The sequence below is a fragment of the Culex quinquefasciatus genome, chromosome 3, assembly GCF_015732765.1.
Source record: "Culex quinquefasciatus strain JHB chromosome 3, VPISU_Cqui_1.0_pri_paternal, whole genome shotgun sequence".
NCBI lineage: Eukaryota > Metazoa > Arthropoda > Insecta > Diptera > Culicidae > Culex > Culex quinquefasciatus.
The window spans coordinates 141,595,610-141,612,682 of NC_051863.1; the positions used below are offsets into that span (position 1 = coordinate 141,595,610).

The 17,073-nt window shown below is 34.2% G+C and overlaps 1 protein-coding gene across 50 annotated transcripts in view; it reads right to left on the reverse strand.

The window, feature by feature from the left end:
• Positions 1-17,073, reverse strand: part of LOC6033527 (glutamate-gated chloride channel) — a 272,801-nt gene that overhangs the window by 104,728 nt on the left and 151,000 nt on the right. For all 50 annotated transcript variants that reach the window (XM_038259413.1, XM_038259414.1, XM_038259432.1 and 47 more), the window contains one exon: positions 5,894-6,916. In XM_038259413.1, the coding sequence (XP_038115341.1) occupies positions 5,894-6,906 (1,013 nt within the window). In that variant the 5' untranslated portion in view covers positions 6,907-6,916. The remainder of the gene's footprint in view (positions 1-5,893; positions 6,917-17,073) is intronic.

Genomic DNA, 17,073 nt, shown 5'->3' on the forward strand with positions numbered 1-17,073 from the left:
CTTGTTTAAGGTGATTCTTGACATCCTTCCAGATCGAATGCAACAAGAATAATCCAAATCGGTTGAGTTTTCACCGAGATACAGTATGTAAAAAAAGTATTTACACCCCTTGGGCACAATGCACAATTTGTGATGAAACATGTAAAAAATTTAAAGTTTGACAGGAACCTAGTACTACGTTTTGTTCAGAAACTCATGCCAAACATTTTACTACAAAAAGCTCATGAAAAGATGATTTCTATAAAAAGTTATATAACAAATACTATTACGAAAATAAAAAAGGTGCAAAAAAAGTTTGTACACCTTTCGAAAAATTAACATAAATAATGTTATTTGTTGACAAATCACCATAAATCCAGTCTCCCAACTCCAAATAGGCATCCTTGACTGATTAAAAGAAGAATTTGGATTGAATATAAAGTTTACTAACTACTTAGTATAAAAGTTTATATAACTCTGGAAATTCTATATAAAACTTATCTAAACCTAATTTTGCAAACTTTTAATTCAACTAAATGTCAATATATTACCATATAATTGCTAAATAAACATTTTGGAGTGGGTATAACACCGTTTTGGGGGTATTTGTATCGATAGAATAGATTTTTCGTCGAAATTTCGTACCAACCCGGAATTACGTCGTAGAAAAATCCGCCTGCATCCGAACCGGTCCACGATTCACAAGTCAACCTATGTGGAATCGGAAAGGGCATAAAATTTCCGATCTTTTGATACCCAAACATCTAGGTTTTCTTTAAAACCTACGTTTTTAAATACCTGGGCAAAAAATAAGTTTGACCCACGAGAACAAAAATTACAAAATTCCATACATTTTTGGCAGGTTGCTCAAACGAAACCATAACAACGTTTTTGCTTAGGTATTTAAAAACGTAGGTTTTAAAGAAAACCTAGATGTTTGGGTATCAAAAGATCGGAAATTTTATGCCCTTTCCGATTCCACATAGGTTGACTTGTGAATTGTGGACCGTTTCGGATGCCGGCGGATTTTCCTACGACGTAATTCCGGGTTGGTACGAAATTTCAACGAAAAATCTATTCTATCGATACAAATACCCCCAAAACGGTGTTATCCCACTCCAAAATGTTTATTTAGCAATTATATGGTAATATATTGACATTTAGTTGAATTAAAAGTTTGCAAAATTAGGTTTAGATAAGTTTTATATAGAATTTCCAGAGTTATATAAACTTTTATACTAAGTAGTTAGTAAACTTTAAATTCAATCCAAATTCTTTTTTTAATCAGTCAAGGATGCCTATTTGGAGTTGGGAGACTGGATTTATGGTGATTTGTCAACAAATAACATTATTTATGTTAATTTTTCGAAAGGTGTACAAACTTTTTGCACCTTTTATTTTCGTAATAGTATTTGTTATATAACTTTTATAGAAATCATCTTTCATGAGCTTTTGTAGTAAAATGTTTGGCATGAGTTTCTGAACAAAACGTAGTACTAGGTTCCTGTCAAACTTTAAATTTTTTACATGTTTCATCACAAAATGTGCATAGTGCCCAAGGGGTGTAAATACTTTTTTTACATACTGTACAGCCGGTTGAAGTTGCATTTCCAACTTTTTTGACCCACTTGGTGCTTCGCGTATGTTTTGACCCCGTTGGTGCTACAAGTGTTAAGGACACCAGTTTTTTGTTGATCTAAACATTAAAAAAATAATTAAAACATGTTATAAAAAACTATTCTGCAACATCCTAACAATCTTTAAATAATAGCTTTTAGTTTTTCCTATGCATGGATGATACACAAAAAAAATCATAAAGGTATGAAAAACATTCTTTCGCAAAAAATAAAAAGGAACGATATATTTGTGATTCATAATTTGACAAACATTTATTCTGACTTTACAGAAAATAACCTTTGTGGTAAGGAATTCCAGCAGCCCAAGATGAATTGAATTTTAATGGAATTTCACCCGTAAAATCGGTGCAGCATGATTTTTACTTTTTTTGTTTGATTCGATTCGAACTCGTTTCATGACACTTTGACAGCATAAACATAATATCTAGGGCTAGTGATTTTTCGCGATTTTGCAGAAGCCGCGTAATCCGTGAAATTTGCCCCTGGCCGTGAAATTTAGAACATACCGTGAAATGCTACGAAATTATAAATAATCATTAGAAAAATGACTTTTCAGAGCAATAAACCATTGATTTATTTTAAGTGTACACTTTACAAGTTCGCAAATATTTAAAAAATTGCAAGGCAAATTGAGAATAGATTTTTTTTAAAATATTGTTTATTACAGAATTCTTCGATGTACAGATAATTCATTGCAAATTTCCAGCAAAATTTCTTGAATCCGGAAAATTAAAAAAGAATGTAAAAGAACGTTATTCGAAACTACAGTCAAAGAATAAAAATGAGCTGTATTATTTTTTAATCCCTGTAAAATTAATTAAAAAATGGATGAGCAAGTTTCATATCATCTAATCGAACTCAAGCGCAGCCAGTCCGAAGAAAGCATCCTGGAAGAACTTGTGATGGATGAGCAAGTTTCACATAACGTGAGAAAAATGCGAAAAAGAATTTTTATATTTTTATAATACATGTTGAAATAAAATTTACTCAGCATTTTGTATGGTAACATAATTTTCTGGATTTTATTAATAAATGTAAAAAATACTACAAATGAAATTAGCCTGAACTTTGTTTAAATGCAAAAAATCTCTTTTGCTGACATTTATGAAAATAAACAAAATTTGTATATGTAACATTTATTTTGCTTATTCTACTTTTAGGATTTGCTTCGTTTAAGAGATATTTGAGCAAAATCAATTCCTAAAATTTCAGTAAAATTTGAAAAGCTGAATGATAATTCAGCTTATTAAAATTCTGCATAATTTCAAAAATTAAACCAATATATTTTTTTCGAAAATAAATATATTTTTATCTGTATCTTGAACAACTGCTTACTTTTCCAGACACTTTTCTGTACATAATTATACCTAAACAAAAAAAAATTATGTTTATTTTGAGCAGATTTTAGAGTGCCGTGAAATTGCCGTGAAATCCATGGTTTTAAAAACAAACATGCCGCGTAATTTCGATTTTTTTTTGCCGTGAAAAATCACTAGCCCTAATAATATCGTTAATTAACATTTTCGTAAATATAGTTTACTTGTAGTTAACCCTATAGCCTCTAGCCGGGCTTCGATTTAAAAATTCCTAAACTATCAATTTTGTTTACCAATTTTTAATTTTCAAAAAGCATTGGAGGAAAGAACCCATGAAATTTTCAGAAAAAAATAACTTTTTTTAATGTATTTTTAAAAAGAGGTCAATTTAAAATGTGGTTTATTCAATTATTTCCTATATTATAAGTAAAAATAAGTGTGCAATAGTTTTTGTAATGTCCCATACTATGCCTCTACGTTTTTTTTAAATTTAAATAGTAGTGGTATCATTCTATAGAAGAAAATACAAAAAAACAAGCCAATCATTGAAAAAGTAATTGGGATAAAATAAAATAAAAAAATAAAAAAGGCAAAGCTAATGAAGGTGATAAATGATAAGTATCAGAAACAAACATATTATTAACGAAATAAATGCAAATTTTATTAAAATTAAATAAGGAAATCATAAAACAAGAGAAATAAAGTTTTTCGTAAACACAACATTTGCTCAAATGACTTCCTGAACAGGAGAAAAATTAAAGATTTCGAAAAAATTGGCATTAAATGTTAATTTTTTGAAATTTGCTAAAAATGGTTTAAAACTTTTTCTTGAGGTTCTTCGAACACTCCTCTACCAAGCTCAGTATGATTTTATTCTTTTCCGTTCGTATTTAAATCTTTAACCAATGGAAACCTTAAAGCTTCGATTCTATGGGTTATAAATTCCATTTAATACAAAATTAACTTGGGGTGACCGTATAAGAAAAAAAATCGTTCTCAAACATAGGATTCGAGCTCTGAATACCATCCAGATGTGCCCCAAATTTAAACGGTTTGAATCACTTAAGAGAATATCTGGTTTTCAAATAACCTCAAAATTCTCTTGCTATTTTACTAGTAAAAGTAGTACTTTTAAAACAAAAAACTGCATTTCAAGACTATTTCATTCAGAGCAGCAAAACACTGCCTCCAAATTCCCTGTTTCATAATTGTGAGATGTTATTGTGCCTCCCACAATTGTGGAACACCTAAATTTAACTTATATTTTCACAAAAAAGTTATCAGACCATGTATAAAATATAACTAAGCTTGAGTTTCGTTGGTTTCAGTGTGTGAAGTTATTATTAAAAAAAAAAATATGTACTCCTGGAGAGAACCAAAGTTTGATTACATCCGTAAGAAAAAAGTGTTCCGAATTAGTAGATTTCAAGGGTCAAAGTTTTTCTTCAAAAACTTGATATAAATGTTAAAATTTGCAGTTGTTCGATACAGCATTCGAAAGATCGCAAGAAAAGCTTTCAAATGAAGGTAAAAACGAGCCATTAAGTTCAAATATCGATTTGCTATGATTTTTTGAACATTAGCCGATCTGTAAACTGTTCCGAATATGAGGGATGACTGTATGTTTTTATGTAATGCATAATATATTTATGATGTTATTTACAACGACAAGATAAGATTGATGAGGAAGTAGAAAAAGATTTTAAAGATAAATAAAGGTCAAAATCTTACAAGTCCTCCGAAAATTGTCCAAGCTTACGATTTCGATTTGTGATTTGCTCAAAAGTGAGTCAAAATCTGGAGTGAAAATCTCAATTTTAAAATAAAATCATCCGATGTTTGGTCCGGCAAAGGTACTGTACTACTGTAATAATTAATTGTTTGAATCGAATTCTAGACAAATTTTGGAAGACTTGAAAGTGACAATTAAAGTACACACTCATTTAAAAAAAACATATAAGTGCACTGCCATAATTATCCATAGTGACATAAACGACATAAACGACAAATGTTGATTTACAGTCGACTATCTGGTGTAAATATTGAAGGGACCATCGAAGAAGCAAGCACCCTTTAAAGCTCAGTTTCTCAAAAAATAAAGTCTATGGATAAATGGAAAGTATCGTCAGCTGTGTGCTATCTTGTGACAACGACCATTTAGTACTTTCCGAGAAAATCGATTTTTAAAGTTTGATGATAAATATTTTCAAAACTATGAATGGTAGAGCCAAACTTTTTGAAGCAATCGGTTCGTATAGTATCGCTTAACAAACGCTCCAAGTTTCAACTAATTTGGTAACACCAGTTAAAAGATACAGTAAATAATGTAAACAAAAATCTGAAAAGCACGTGTCACAAGTGTGTTTCGAAAGTAAAATTGTACTACGTGTCACAAGTGTGCACAGAATTCCCATACAAACTAAAATAGACTTAAATCAATAGTTTAACCGACTTAATCAGTATATTTTCAAAAACAAAAGATTGCATTGCCTTCAGCAAATGTGTATCAACATAAATTTGTGAAAAACAAGAAAATTTTTCCACATTTGTGCACGATCATTTTGATGATAAATTGGTCTATGTCACAAGTGTGTATTGCGATATCCGGGAAACGGAAGCGAGTTTACAAAATCGGGTTAAAGCATCTTGTAGTGTTTGTTAAGTATAGCAAATCGTCATCATTAACTCATTTTCGACCAAAATGGTCTATGTCACAAGATAACACACAGCTGACCAAATGAAAACCAATCGAGGAAGGCCTAGAAAGAATTTTGAAGAAATAACATCGAAGTATGCAGTTTGAGGGATTGAAGAAATCATCCATAGATGGAGCAATATTGAGATAGCGAAGATTGACAACCAGAGAGTCGACTGTTCCTTTTTGGATGAAAAAAGCTGCCTACGTCACTTTGCATAATCGGGACAGTGCGTGCAGGAACCATAACTTGTTATTATACTCACATAGTGTGTGGTGTGTCTGAGGCAACTGTTGGTATTGTTAGATAACATAACGCTAATATAACGCTAGATGCTGCATATAAACAGAGTGAATGTCTTACAAGATAATGACTACTCGTAGCGGTAGCAGTAGAAGTTGTAGCAGTGTTAGCAGGTCTGGCGTCCGACGTCCCTGTCCCTGTCCCCCTCCCCGTCCTAGTCTCGGTCCCACAAGTCAAAGTCGTTTGCCGGTTGCCGTCGTTTCTGTCCTTTGCCGGATGGTTGCTGCAACAGTCGCCGAGGCCGGCATCTGGGCTGATAGATTGTGACGACGGCGACGAAGAAGACTCGGTGCACCCCCCAAGGTAGGCAACTGACGTTGCAGCAGGATCACAGGTTGTTGTTGGAGCAGATTCCGGCGGCACAATTACTCTCGGGTTACTGCCGGCGGCCTCTTCGCAGGTGAGCACGGGGGTTGATGAGTGATGGCGCTTCTCGGAAGGTCCTATGGCATCAGCTGGGGACGACCTTCCGGTGTCGTGGGAATGCACCGAGGGGCCGTCGGAAGCGTGGCGGGTGCACGGGGACCAGGGTGGCAGCAGCAGCAGTTCCGGACTCCGAGAACCGCCCCCTCCTCCGCCACTCCTGGCCGCTACATGATTGGTGATAAATTGTGAGAGCTTGCCGAGAATAATCGTCGAGTACTGCTGGAGCGTCGTCGTCGCCGTCGAGGCCGGATCGTGGAACGGATGGAAAAGGTTAAACGGATAATGAAAGCCGCTGGGCGACACTTCCGGGAATGCTGCCGACGCCGGAGGAGGATGTTTGGACTGGAGGGTGCGGGCGCGATGAAATGTTGTCTGCTGATGCTTGCGGGAAGTGGAGTTCAGGTTGCTCAAGTTGACGGTGTTGGTGGTTGTTGGTAACAGCAGGTGTTGTTGTTGTTGCTCACAGCCGATTGGTAGCTCGTTCCAGCTTGGCTCCGAGGGTCGTGACGTCGTGCGAGGATGCGCCTTTTCGCCGCACGGGAAACCCATATTAGGACATCTGTAAGGAAGTGGAGAAGAAGGGGAGATGATTAGTATTTTATAGAACAATTGATTATGTATTATTTCTAGATTAAATTTTCAAAACAAACTATCCCTCATGGGTTTCCTATGCAGATAGGGCCTTTTGAAAATTTAATCGAGATTTATAGTTTTCATGTTTAAGGTATTTCTGATATTTAAAAAAAAAAAGCAGTGTTCAAAGAAAATCAACATTGTTTTTACAAATCCTCATCTTGTTAAAACTTCTCCACTTAAAGTTTCAATCCACCTCGTTAAGCTGCACGGCAAAAACAAGCTCATTTACTACATCAACTTTACACAATTTGCTCCATTCGTAGTCGCTAGTCATTTCGCGATTCACGTTCTCGTAACTCCTCCAAAGTTGGTTTAAACTTTCCGCACAAAAATTCAAATTTCCCTCCACAAAACCAGCAGTACCAGCAGCAGCTGCCTAGCAAATCTGCGACCATTTGCGATATTTCTCCCCGAGATGAGATTGTGCATCGTCGCCCTTCTTCCGGCAAGTTTGCCCTCCTCCACCCAGAACAACTGCAACAACTGCCATGCCAACAATGCAGTTCTAGTTTATTACCCACTTTATTCCAGCACCAATTGCACACCCAGGCAGGCAGCTAAGCTCGTCGGTTGGAGTCGGATTCAGCTCCATTCTTTATTCACCCGCAGATCCCCGCCGGTTTCTGCTGCTGAAGCTCAGCAGCCAGACCAGCACCGGCACACTGCAATAAATATTCTCGCTCTTCTTAAGACCCCCTCAGCTGGGTCCACCGTCGTCATTGTAGGGTTGGGCCAGTTCATGGTCCCCGACTTGTTTGCTCTCAAAGTGCAGCACTCGGGCAGCCGACTCTCCTCCGGAGGTCCCCGCGCAATCAGTACAGAGGAAATGGTCGAAGAGTTTCCCGGCAGGGGTTCTCATGGTAAAGACCAGTTATTTGCTATTTTTGAATATTACTTAAAATAACAGGTCTCAGTATTTCTGTATATCAATTTTATACATGCATTATCTCAAAAGCAGAAAAGTATTAATTTTAATCATGCATAAAATGTTGGCCTATTTTCCGTAGGGTTCTCAGCAAGGTCTCAGACTGGAAAAAATAATTATAAATTACTTTGATTTTAAGCTGGTAATTTGGTAATTTATTATTTATTTCGTAAATAATGGTAATTAGAATAATTAAAAGTAATTAATGTTTAATTAAAGTTGAGTTTTTATTAAGTAATTAAAGCATTAAATATTTTTAATAATTGTACTTGTTCATCGATTTGCTTTATTTTTTGTTAATAGTATATTACAACAAAAAAATTATTTCGATTTTATTTTAAATAAGAGTGTCATACAAAGATTCATATTATTACAAAATCTATTTATTTGTTGATGTTGAATAGTAAGGCCGTTGCAAATATTTTTTGAAGTTTATGTCCCTCGACTCTGACCAAAGTCAGGGGGGGGAAGGGGGGGCAAAAAATAAAAAAGTATAAAAATTGAAATTACGAGCCATGGTTTCAAAATTTTAATGAAAAAAGTGTTTTAAAATGCATTATACACCTGTCCAGTTGTTTTGTCATCATTAGTTTCTAAAATATCTAAGTATTGACGAACATTTTATTTTTTGCGAAAAAAAAAAATTGTTGCGGTGCTGTACAGCACAATTTCATCAAAATTCAAAACATTTTTAAACAAGCCCAAACATGCTTAATATGACTATCAATGCAGAAAAATGCAGTTTAGATTGTTTTCAGTTGATTAGACTTCTATTTTCATTGAAATTTTGAAGTTTTTTGGAAAAATATTTTTTTTGCCCCCTGATTTTTCAGACCAATTTTGAGGGGGCGACATAAACTTTAAAAAATATTTGCAACGGCCTAAAGCTGATTTACAACAAACGGAAAGCCAGAGAAATATGTGAATCCTAAATCTATGGATCTTTCCTTAAATATTGGATTGAGAAAAAAAAATATTGTCTAACAAAATTGAAAGAAATAATCAATTTAAGATGCACAATCAAATTTGGAAGCAAAAATTGTTTTTTTTTTTAATTTTGTGGTGTTTAAGTTAGACTATTCATATATATTTAAAGTTTGCGTTTGGCTCGAACCATCAGGATGCATTTTTTTTCAAAATTTCAATGAAATTTAACTTGCAATAACCTGAAAACTATGTAAAATTCATTTTAGCGCATTGAAGTTCCTTTCGAACATAATTAAACCAGTCAAAAATATTTGGTTTTTTTGTAAAATTTTATTTTACAGCACCGTGGAAAGTTTTATTTTTATAAAAACATTTTTTTTCTGTATGGTAAGAAAAGTTAAACAGGCTTAATTGAAAACCTCGAGCAGAAATAAATGCTTTCAGTTCTTCTCTTGATTTCGGAGATTTTTTATTTCTGGAGCAACACGAGAAAAGGGCGTATAAGCATTTTGACAGCTAGAACTATTTTGCAAATTCCGAGACAATAGGTAACTATTTAACAAAACTCTCAGCGTTAGAAGGTAGCTGGGAAGGCCAGCTATTGTTTAACAAATCGAGTTTTGTGAAAAAGTTACCTGTTGGCTCGGAATTGGCAAAATAGTTCAAGCTGTCAAAATGCTTATACGCCCTTTTCTCGTGTTGCTCCAGATTTATAGTTTAATTTTTAAAAGACGGGTGGGCAATTTTGAAATAAATTCGTTGTATTACTTCGTTTTGAACCATTAATAGAAATTTTCAAATGTATTTAAAATTAATTGGAAAACATGTTGATAATCTTTAACCTTCCAAAATATTTTTTTTCTGGCTTTTGGTGTTTCCTATTTCAATTTTTCAAGATGTTCAAAAACTATTCATAACTTTCTTAAAATGTGTCTTGACTGAATAGCAAATAAAATGTTTAAAAATCTAGTAACTTTCATAAATTTATACATCAATTTTTTTCTTAATTGATATTTTAGGTTTATGCTTAAAAAATAAAGGTAATATATCACGGATGGATGGATGAAGCAAAATATTATAAATCGAAAACACCCATGGGAGATTTATACGTAGGAAGCTGTGTTTCACCTTCCTGATTAAGAATATGTTCGATTCAAAACATTCTATCTTTGAAAATTTCGTTTTTCAGACAAAATGATTTTTTAAATGCTAATGGAGACGCCTGGTACTACATAAAAATTGAAAAAAGATCAAAATATTCTCTTTTTGATAGTTTATGGTAATCAACGGTAAAAGAAATGTAAAACATTTTAAAACACGACATATAATAAGACTCATTAACAAATTATTAGAATTTACTTGAGCCACCACGCACTTCCTCCAATGCTTCTTTATATGGGAAAACGATGTATTGTGTGCATGAATTTTGTTTAGAAAAAAAAAGAAAAAAAACTATGTCAAGGTAGTCAAGGTTAATTTTAGAATTTTAAAAATAAAGCATGTTGAAAAGTAAGCAAGAGTTGAAAATTTAAAACTTAAATTTATTGAAAACCTCTGAACTTTTGCTCTCAAACCATGAAAAACCATTCCTTTGTTGTGTTTCCCACTTTTCCCTTGCAGCTTCAGAGCTTCCGTTAAAAAAAAAAAAAAAACAGCAGTCTCAGGCTCCATTCTACACATTTATCAGAAGCTTTCGCTGGCAGTGCCTTTTGGCGATGAGATTGCTGCTGCTGCTGCTTCTTTCCTTTCCTGAACCATATTTTGTCCTTTTAGCCCTCTTCCGGACATTTGCCTCGCTTTTCCCGATTCCGAAAGGCTCAGCCCAGCTGCTGCTGCTGCCGGAAAAAATGTTTGCCTCTGTTTTATTTAACTTTTCATTTCTTGTTTTTTTTTTCTCTGTAAATTGAGAAATACAACGCTAGCCGACCGTTGAAACTGAGCTACCTCCGAGGGGGTGTGTACAGGTGGGTTTGAGGTAGGCTTGGGAAATTCCAGGTGGGATTTTCCTGAGGAAATATGGTAAGGGGAAAGTAAATATGACGGAAACTGGTGAGTGTGGCGAATCTGGGCCAATTCACCGAAAGTATTTTTGCTATGACTAGAGACTATTTTTAAAGTATTTTCAAACATCAATTAAAAATTTCTGGAAATTTTAGTCTCAAATTATAAGTCTTTTCCTTGCATAACAAATTTCAAGGAATTCATGAAATTCAAGAGCCATAAAAATCTTTAATCATTTCCAACGAAGAAAAGCAGTTAAAGCTTGAAGCTCATACATCAAAGATGAGAACATACCTTTTCCTTGTGGCCAAACTAAAAGAAAAAAATGACACCACCAGGGAGCTCAGATAACCAAGGGGGGTGTTGGCCACTTTTGTGGCTGAGCTGGCAAGCTAATGCGTGCACTAAAGAAGGATTCCGGCAGCTTGGAAATCCGATTACGTTGCCCTTTCCCAGGAGAATTTCCTCTTTTTTTGTGCGTTTGCTTACTCGGCATGATTAAAGACTGTTGTAAATTTTACCCAGCAAAAAAATGGGGCTCGATTGCCGGAAACCCTCGCTTGAAAGTGGGATTATTGTTAAATCAATTTTGGAAATCAACGACCGACCTCCTTCCAAGTGATGGATTGATTGCGGATTAAGGGTTAGATTGTAGCAAAACTGAAGGGTTCTTCTTTGCAGACCGTAAACGGGAGCTGCTTGAAGTGAAATGGGTAGCATTTGGGATAATTTCAAGGATAATTTAGATGTTCATAATTCAAATAACTTTCACAATTTTGTCGGGTGCTGAAATTGGATAGTGAGAACCTGCCTCCCGATTCACCCCCTGATCACCAACGAACTCCATTAGGTGGATGACCACGTGGTAATTGGTTCGGATGGGTTCGGTGTGACCGCACACGGGCAGTGGAAATTTGAATATTTATGGTTTGTGGTCTGGTAATTAACACCAAAGTAAGTTATGAATAATGAGCCTTGGGCATCGTCCTGTGATGTGAGCTGAAAATGTTAACATAAATTTTGAAGCCAGAATTGATCTTTTCAAAAATTGCTATCGTATTGATTGTGTCTAGGATTTGAAAGAGTCAAAGTGATTGATTACTGTTTTTGTAATTTCTTAGAACCTTAGAACCAATTCTGTTTAAAGGAATCATTTTTATATCACATTTCAAGGAAAGTTTGCTGAAAAAATAACATTTTAAGAGGAAAAAAAATCTTGTCATTTTGGAAACTGTTTGAAGTTTAAGAATGTTTTTTGGTCAAAAATTAAATATCGGCTTTTTATAAAATTTGTTGCATTTCATCGAAAATCGTTTGAACCATTTGAGCCAATTTTGAAACGATTGACATGTAAATCCAGACATGCACTGGCACTGCACTTGACTAGCACGCGTGCTATTTTAATGGATAGCACTGCGCTTCTGATCATAGCACTCGCCCTGGCACTCTAACTAAAACGGTAACTAAGATGGTGTTGCCCTTTGTTTATTCGAAAACTTCTGTCACAACCACTAGAATGTGGTGCAAATATTTCCACTAGTTTTTATCAGAAAATATAGTGCAGTGCTAGCGTTCAAGACTTGGGTGTGAAAGGTCCATGGTTCTGTTCTTTGTGTGGCATAAATTTTTTACCTTATGCAAATCACAAGCAAAATTTTATTTCTTCTAGATCATCGCGAAAAATCTTCAAAAATGGTGAGAGAGCCTGAAAATCAGTGAAAATGGAATCATAAAGGAAACAGACCGAGGATTGTAGTCTTTTGGGACCCTAAAATGTCTCTTTTTGGCCACCACTTAAAGTTCCCACACAAAATTTAACTGAAATTAATTTGGCGTGCTATCCGGGAGTGCTAAATAATAGCACTAGCACTGGGCAAGCGCTGTGCGCGTTGCACTTAAGGTAAGTGCTAAATTTGAAGGTGCAGTGCAGAGCGTGCCAATGCACGTCTGTGTAAATCAGACTACTTAAACTATTTTTGTTATTTAAACATAACCTAAGGTGGCTGGCCCTTAACGGTGTTTTTTTTTTTAAAGATGTAGATTGAAAATTAAACAAATTTGTTTAATTGAATCAATTTTATGAATGAATGTTCTTAAAATCATGCATAAAAAAAACCACAGTAAAAAATGAATTGCTGTCAAAATAAATGGTTTTGCATTTAAGAGCGAGTTTTTCACCAATGTGTAACAGGTCGTATCGTGCTCGTGCAAAATTACAACTCGAATACTTCTAACTTACGTGAAATTGTCCGAGGATTCCGAATATGACAAAATTGAGACCAAAAAGTGCCGCTAGCGGCCTACAGGGCAAACACTAACGTTGTAGAATGTTTGTTCTAGAAAAATCGAAAAACTATGAGAAAAACTGCGATTGGCCAAAAAGTGCCGCTAGCGGCCTACAGGGCAAACACTAACGTTGTAGAATGTTTGTTCTAGAAAAATCGAAAAACTATGAGAAAAACTGCGATTGGCCAAAAAGTTAATACCGTAGGCTTATAGTCCATGAAATTACCTATCTTTTGACCTATGGGAGTATGGGTGTTGGAGGCTGTTGCAAAAAGTTATTAAGGTTTAAAAAAATCCATTTTTGACAGTAATTTGCAAAAGCTATGAGAAAAAGTTAAACCAATCCTGGATGTCTATGGCACATTTTGAAGTGCTTTAAAAGACCTTTCGAATGCATCTAAGAGAGTTAGAATTGATGAAGTTTTACGGAAATGCGAGCAATTTTAAGATTTGTTATGTTTTTTGGACCTCAAACTTCAAAGCCCGTTTTACCCCACTTCCCTTTGTCGTAGAGGGCTCATATTTGGCATGAGTTCATCTAATGCATAGACAAACAAACGCTGAAAGTTTCATCCAAATCGGAGCACCTCGATACGACCTCTAGAACAAACCGAGCAATATTTACAAATACTGCCTCTTAAAGAACTTTAACTTGAGATTTTATTTATCATTGGATAATTTTTCATCATCCACTGTAAAATGATTTCACTAGATCATTCGTAATTTTCATTTGAATATTTAAGAAAAAAGGATCTAAATACAGTCATTTGAGGATTTTTGTTTTGAAAAGTTAGGCTTTCATTTGAAACATAAAAAAAATGAAAAATGCGGAAAATTTCATAAAGTCTGATTCTTATCAAAATAAATTGTAGCATTGAAGCAGGAAAAACTTTCATTCGATTACGTTTCTTTTGGCATTTATAATCCAATTTTGAGACCACAGATAGGAAAATTATATGAAATTTTGACGGTAACATAATTGTTTCATGTATAAAGCTATTTTCATGCCTCTTGCTCAGGTTTTTTTTTAAATTATGCTTGATATCTTTTTTTTTTATTTGATTATTTCGCTCCACTGACTAGGATGACCTGAGTTTGAGAACAAGTTATTTTTTTTGAAAAAATTGTGATTTTTGGAAAAAAAAATCTTGATTATTGTCGATTTTTTTCCAGTGATCATTTTTTGGTGCAAGTAACAATCAAAAATAAATAAACACATTTTTTTGGATAAAGTTGACCATTTTCAACTTATGGGCATTTTAAGGAGATTTTTTTTATTTGTTTTTCAAATTAAAAATATTTTGTGAAGGAAAAGCATCAATTCAAAAAAAACATTTTCGAAATGCTGAGACGATTTCCAATAGCTGTCACTTTTGATTTTGTTGTTTGGACTGCTCATTATTGAGATACAAACTCTTAAAGTTTAAATTTTCTGAAATATGAGCCCTCATTTTTCAACTCACGGTAACTTGGAAACTCTTGGTTGAATTTTCAAAATGAAAAATTTAAGCATTTGTGAAATTTTCTGCACGCTCAAATAAAATAAATTTGAAAGGTAAAATCAAGCCATTAAATTCGCAACATTGAAAATCGAACCAATTGTTTCTGAGATATCGCGAGTTAATGAATGAGGGCTAATTAGATAACACTGAGAAAAACTATTTTTCACAAAATTTGAACTTCTTGAGGTTGTATCTCAGCAATCAGCTTTCCGATCAATAAAGTCAAGCAATCAAAAATTCCAACTCAAATTTTCAGCTTTTCTTAAATTTTTTTTGCAGGGGTCCTTTCCCTTTTTTTAGATTGAAAAAAAAACTGAACATTTTTTAACAAATTTTAACATAAAATGTCTATAACATGAAAACATTGCACTTTATCAATAAATGTGTAATGTGTAGAATCTCGGAAATAAAGATCTTTATAAATTTAAGTTAACTTTTAAGGAAAAAACGTTAAATTATTAACATGCACTTTCCTGCTTTTTAATATTTTTGAATTTGGTTGTAATTTTACGAATATTGATAAAATTTCACTACACCATGATTATGTTTTTTCACAAACACTTTGATTTTTAATATCAAATGTTTGTAAGTGTTCTGTTCTGATATATTATGCACCTTTTTTCATTGAGATGTTGAAACTAGATATAAAAAATTAAAAAAAAATAAATTTCAAGGCAAGGTTTGAATATGTTTTAAAATGCACACATGTTTTAAAATGCACATTGCACATGCTAAATATGATTATCAATGCAGAAAAATGCATTCCAGATAGTTTTCAGTTGATTAGACATTCATTTCCAATGAAATTTTTAAGTTTTTTGATAAAATACATAAATAATTTCAACGGCCTTAGATTGTGAAAAAGATTTGCAAAAATGTTGAACAAAAATTTAACCATCATTTTTTTAAATTCATCAATAGTAAATTTACTGATCGTTAACAAAAAATGTAATTAGATGACAAAATGACACTTTTATTGCAAATAATGAAAATTATTGAGAAATTAACAAAAAAGCAAGCTTCGATTTTACTTCTAAGAAAACCTAGTCTTTTTTTCCAAGGATCCTTAGACCATTTCAAAGTTTATGTCACTCTGTACTTACTTGAATATTGAAAAATCATGTGGCAATTTTTTTTCAAGTGGCTTAGAAATTTTCACAGAAACATACTTGTAATCAGTTTAAAAACCATTTTAAATGCTTTTCCTTGCACTGATAAACAGTTTTAGCATTGTTTTTTGCCTTTCTCCCACGACTTTGGCCAGAGTCAAGAAAAATTAAGAAAAATAAAAATATTTGACTTTACCTGAGAAAACAAAACAACTCTCCTAATAAAAAAATCTCCCATAAAAACATCATAACTCAGAATCACAACTCCTCACCCTAATCAACCAGCAGTGCAGAACCGACATCTGCGGCTTGTGCAACCCGTCGGAACTTATATGATGGGCATTAGTTTCGCTAATATAAGTGAATGTGCGTCGGCACAGAACCGAGAGTGGCCACAAACATACCCCGTCCCCCTTCCTCTTCCTTCTTTGTTTGACCTAACCTGATGCTCCCCCTTGGTCAGTACTGGCCAGCAGTGACGACTAGGTCATCTGGCGCCTCCAGCCGGTGCACAGTGAGAAAAAATTTGTTGTATTTTTTTAAATAAAGAACTTGTATGAAAGTTATTTAATACCAAGTCTTAAATTGAAAAACATATATTTTTAGACATTTTTCTTACAGTGCAATGAGGCGTCACCGTCGTCAAAACGGCCCACCATCGGGTCATGTTTTTGTTGGGTAATTAAATCAGCTTCACACGAGGATAAATTACGGCCGTTACTTGGAGCGATGACCACTGCTGCGGCTCTATGCTGGTACTAGCTGTCTGGGAGCTATCCTAACTGGGAGGGTGGATTCCGTTGGTCATCAGTCTGTCTGTTGCAGACGTATGCTACATTTAATTTATGTCGACCAGAGATAGTACTCTAGGAGAGGGCAAACATGGTGTATGGTTCCATTTGTTTACCTCCATAATTGATACCGAGAAGGTTGAGCAATATTGTTGCATAATGAAGACTTGTAGCAAACCATCGAAAATTGACGAGATTTTTGACAGAAAATTACAATAGTTAACTAATTGTACTTTAGTTGACTGATTCAGCCACATTACCACAATCTCCAGGGAATCTTCTTCTAATACATGATCGTTCAGCAAATGCCAAAATACCTGTTGTGGCCACAGGTCACAATCTGAGATATCTGAGAGTAGTCCAATATCAAATCTTCCCTTGTCAACGGAATGGTCAACATTGATAAAAATTGTCTTGTTCGTTTTTTTTTCCTAAAGGAAAGCATTTTCCAGGCTTCAAAAAAGGCTTTCAAACAGAAAAAAAGGTTCGTCTTGTGTACTGCAATTTCGAATCGATTTTCCCACAGACAATCGAAATAG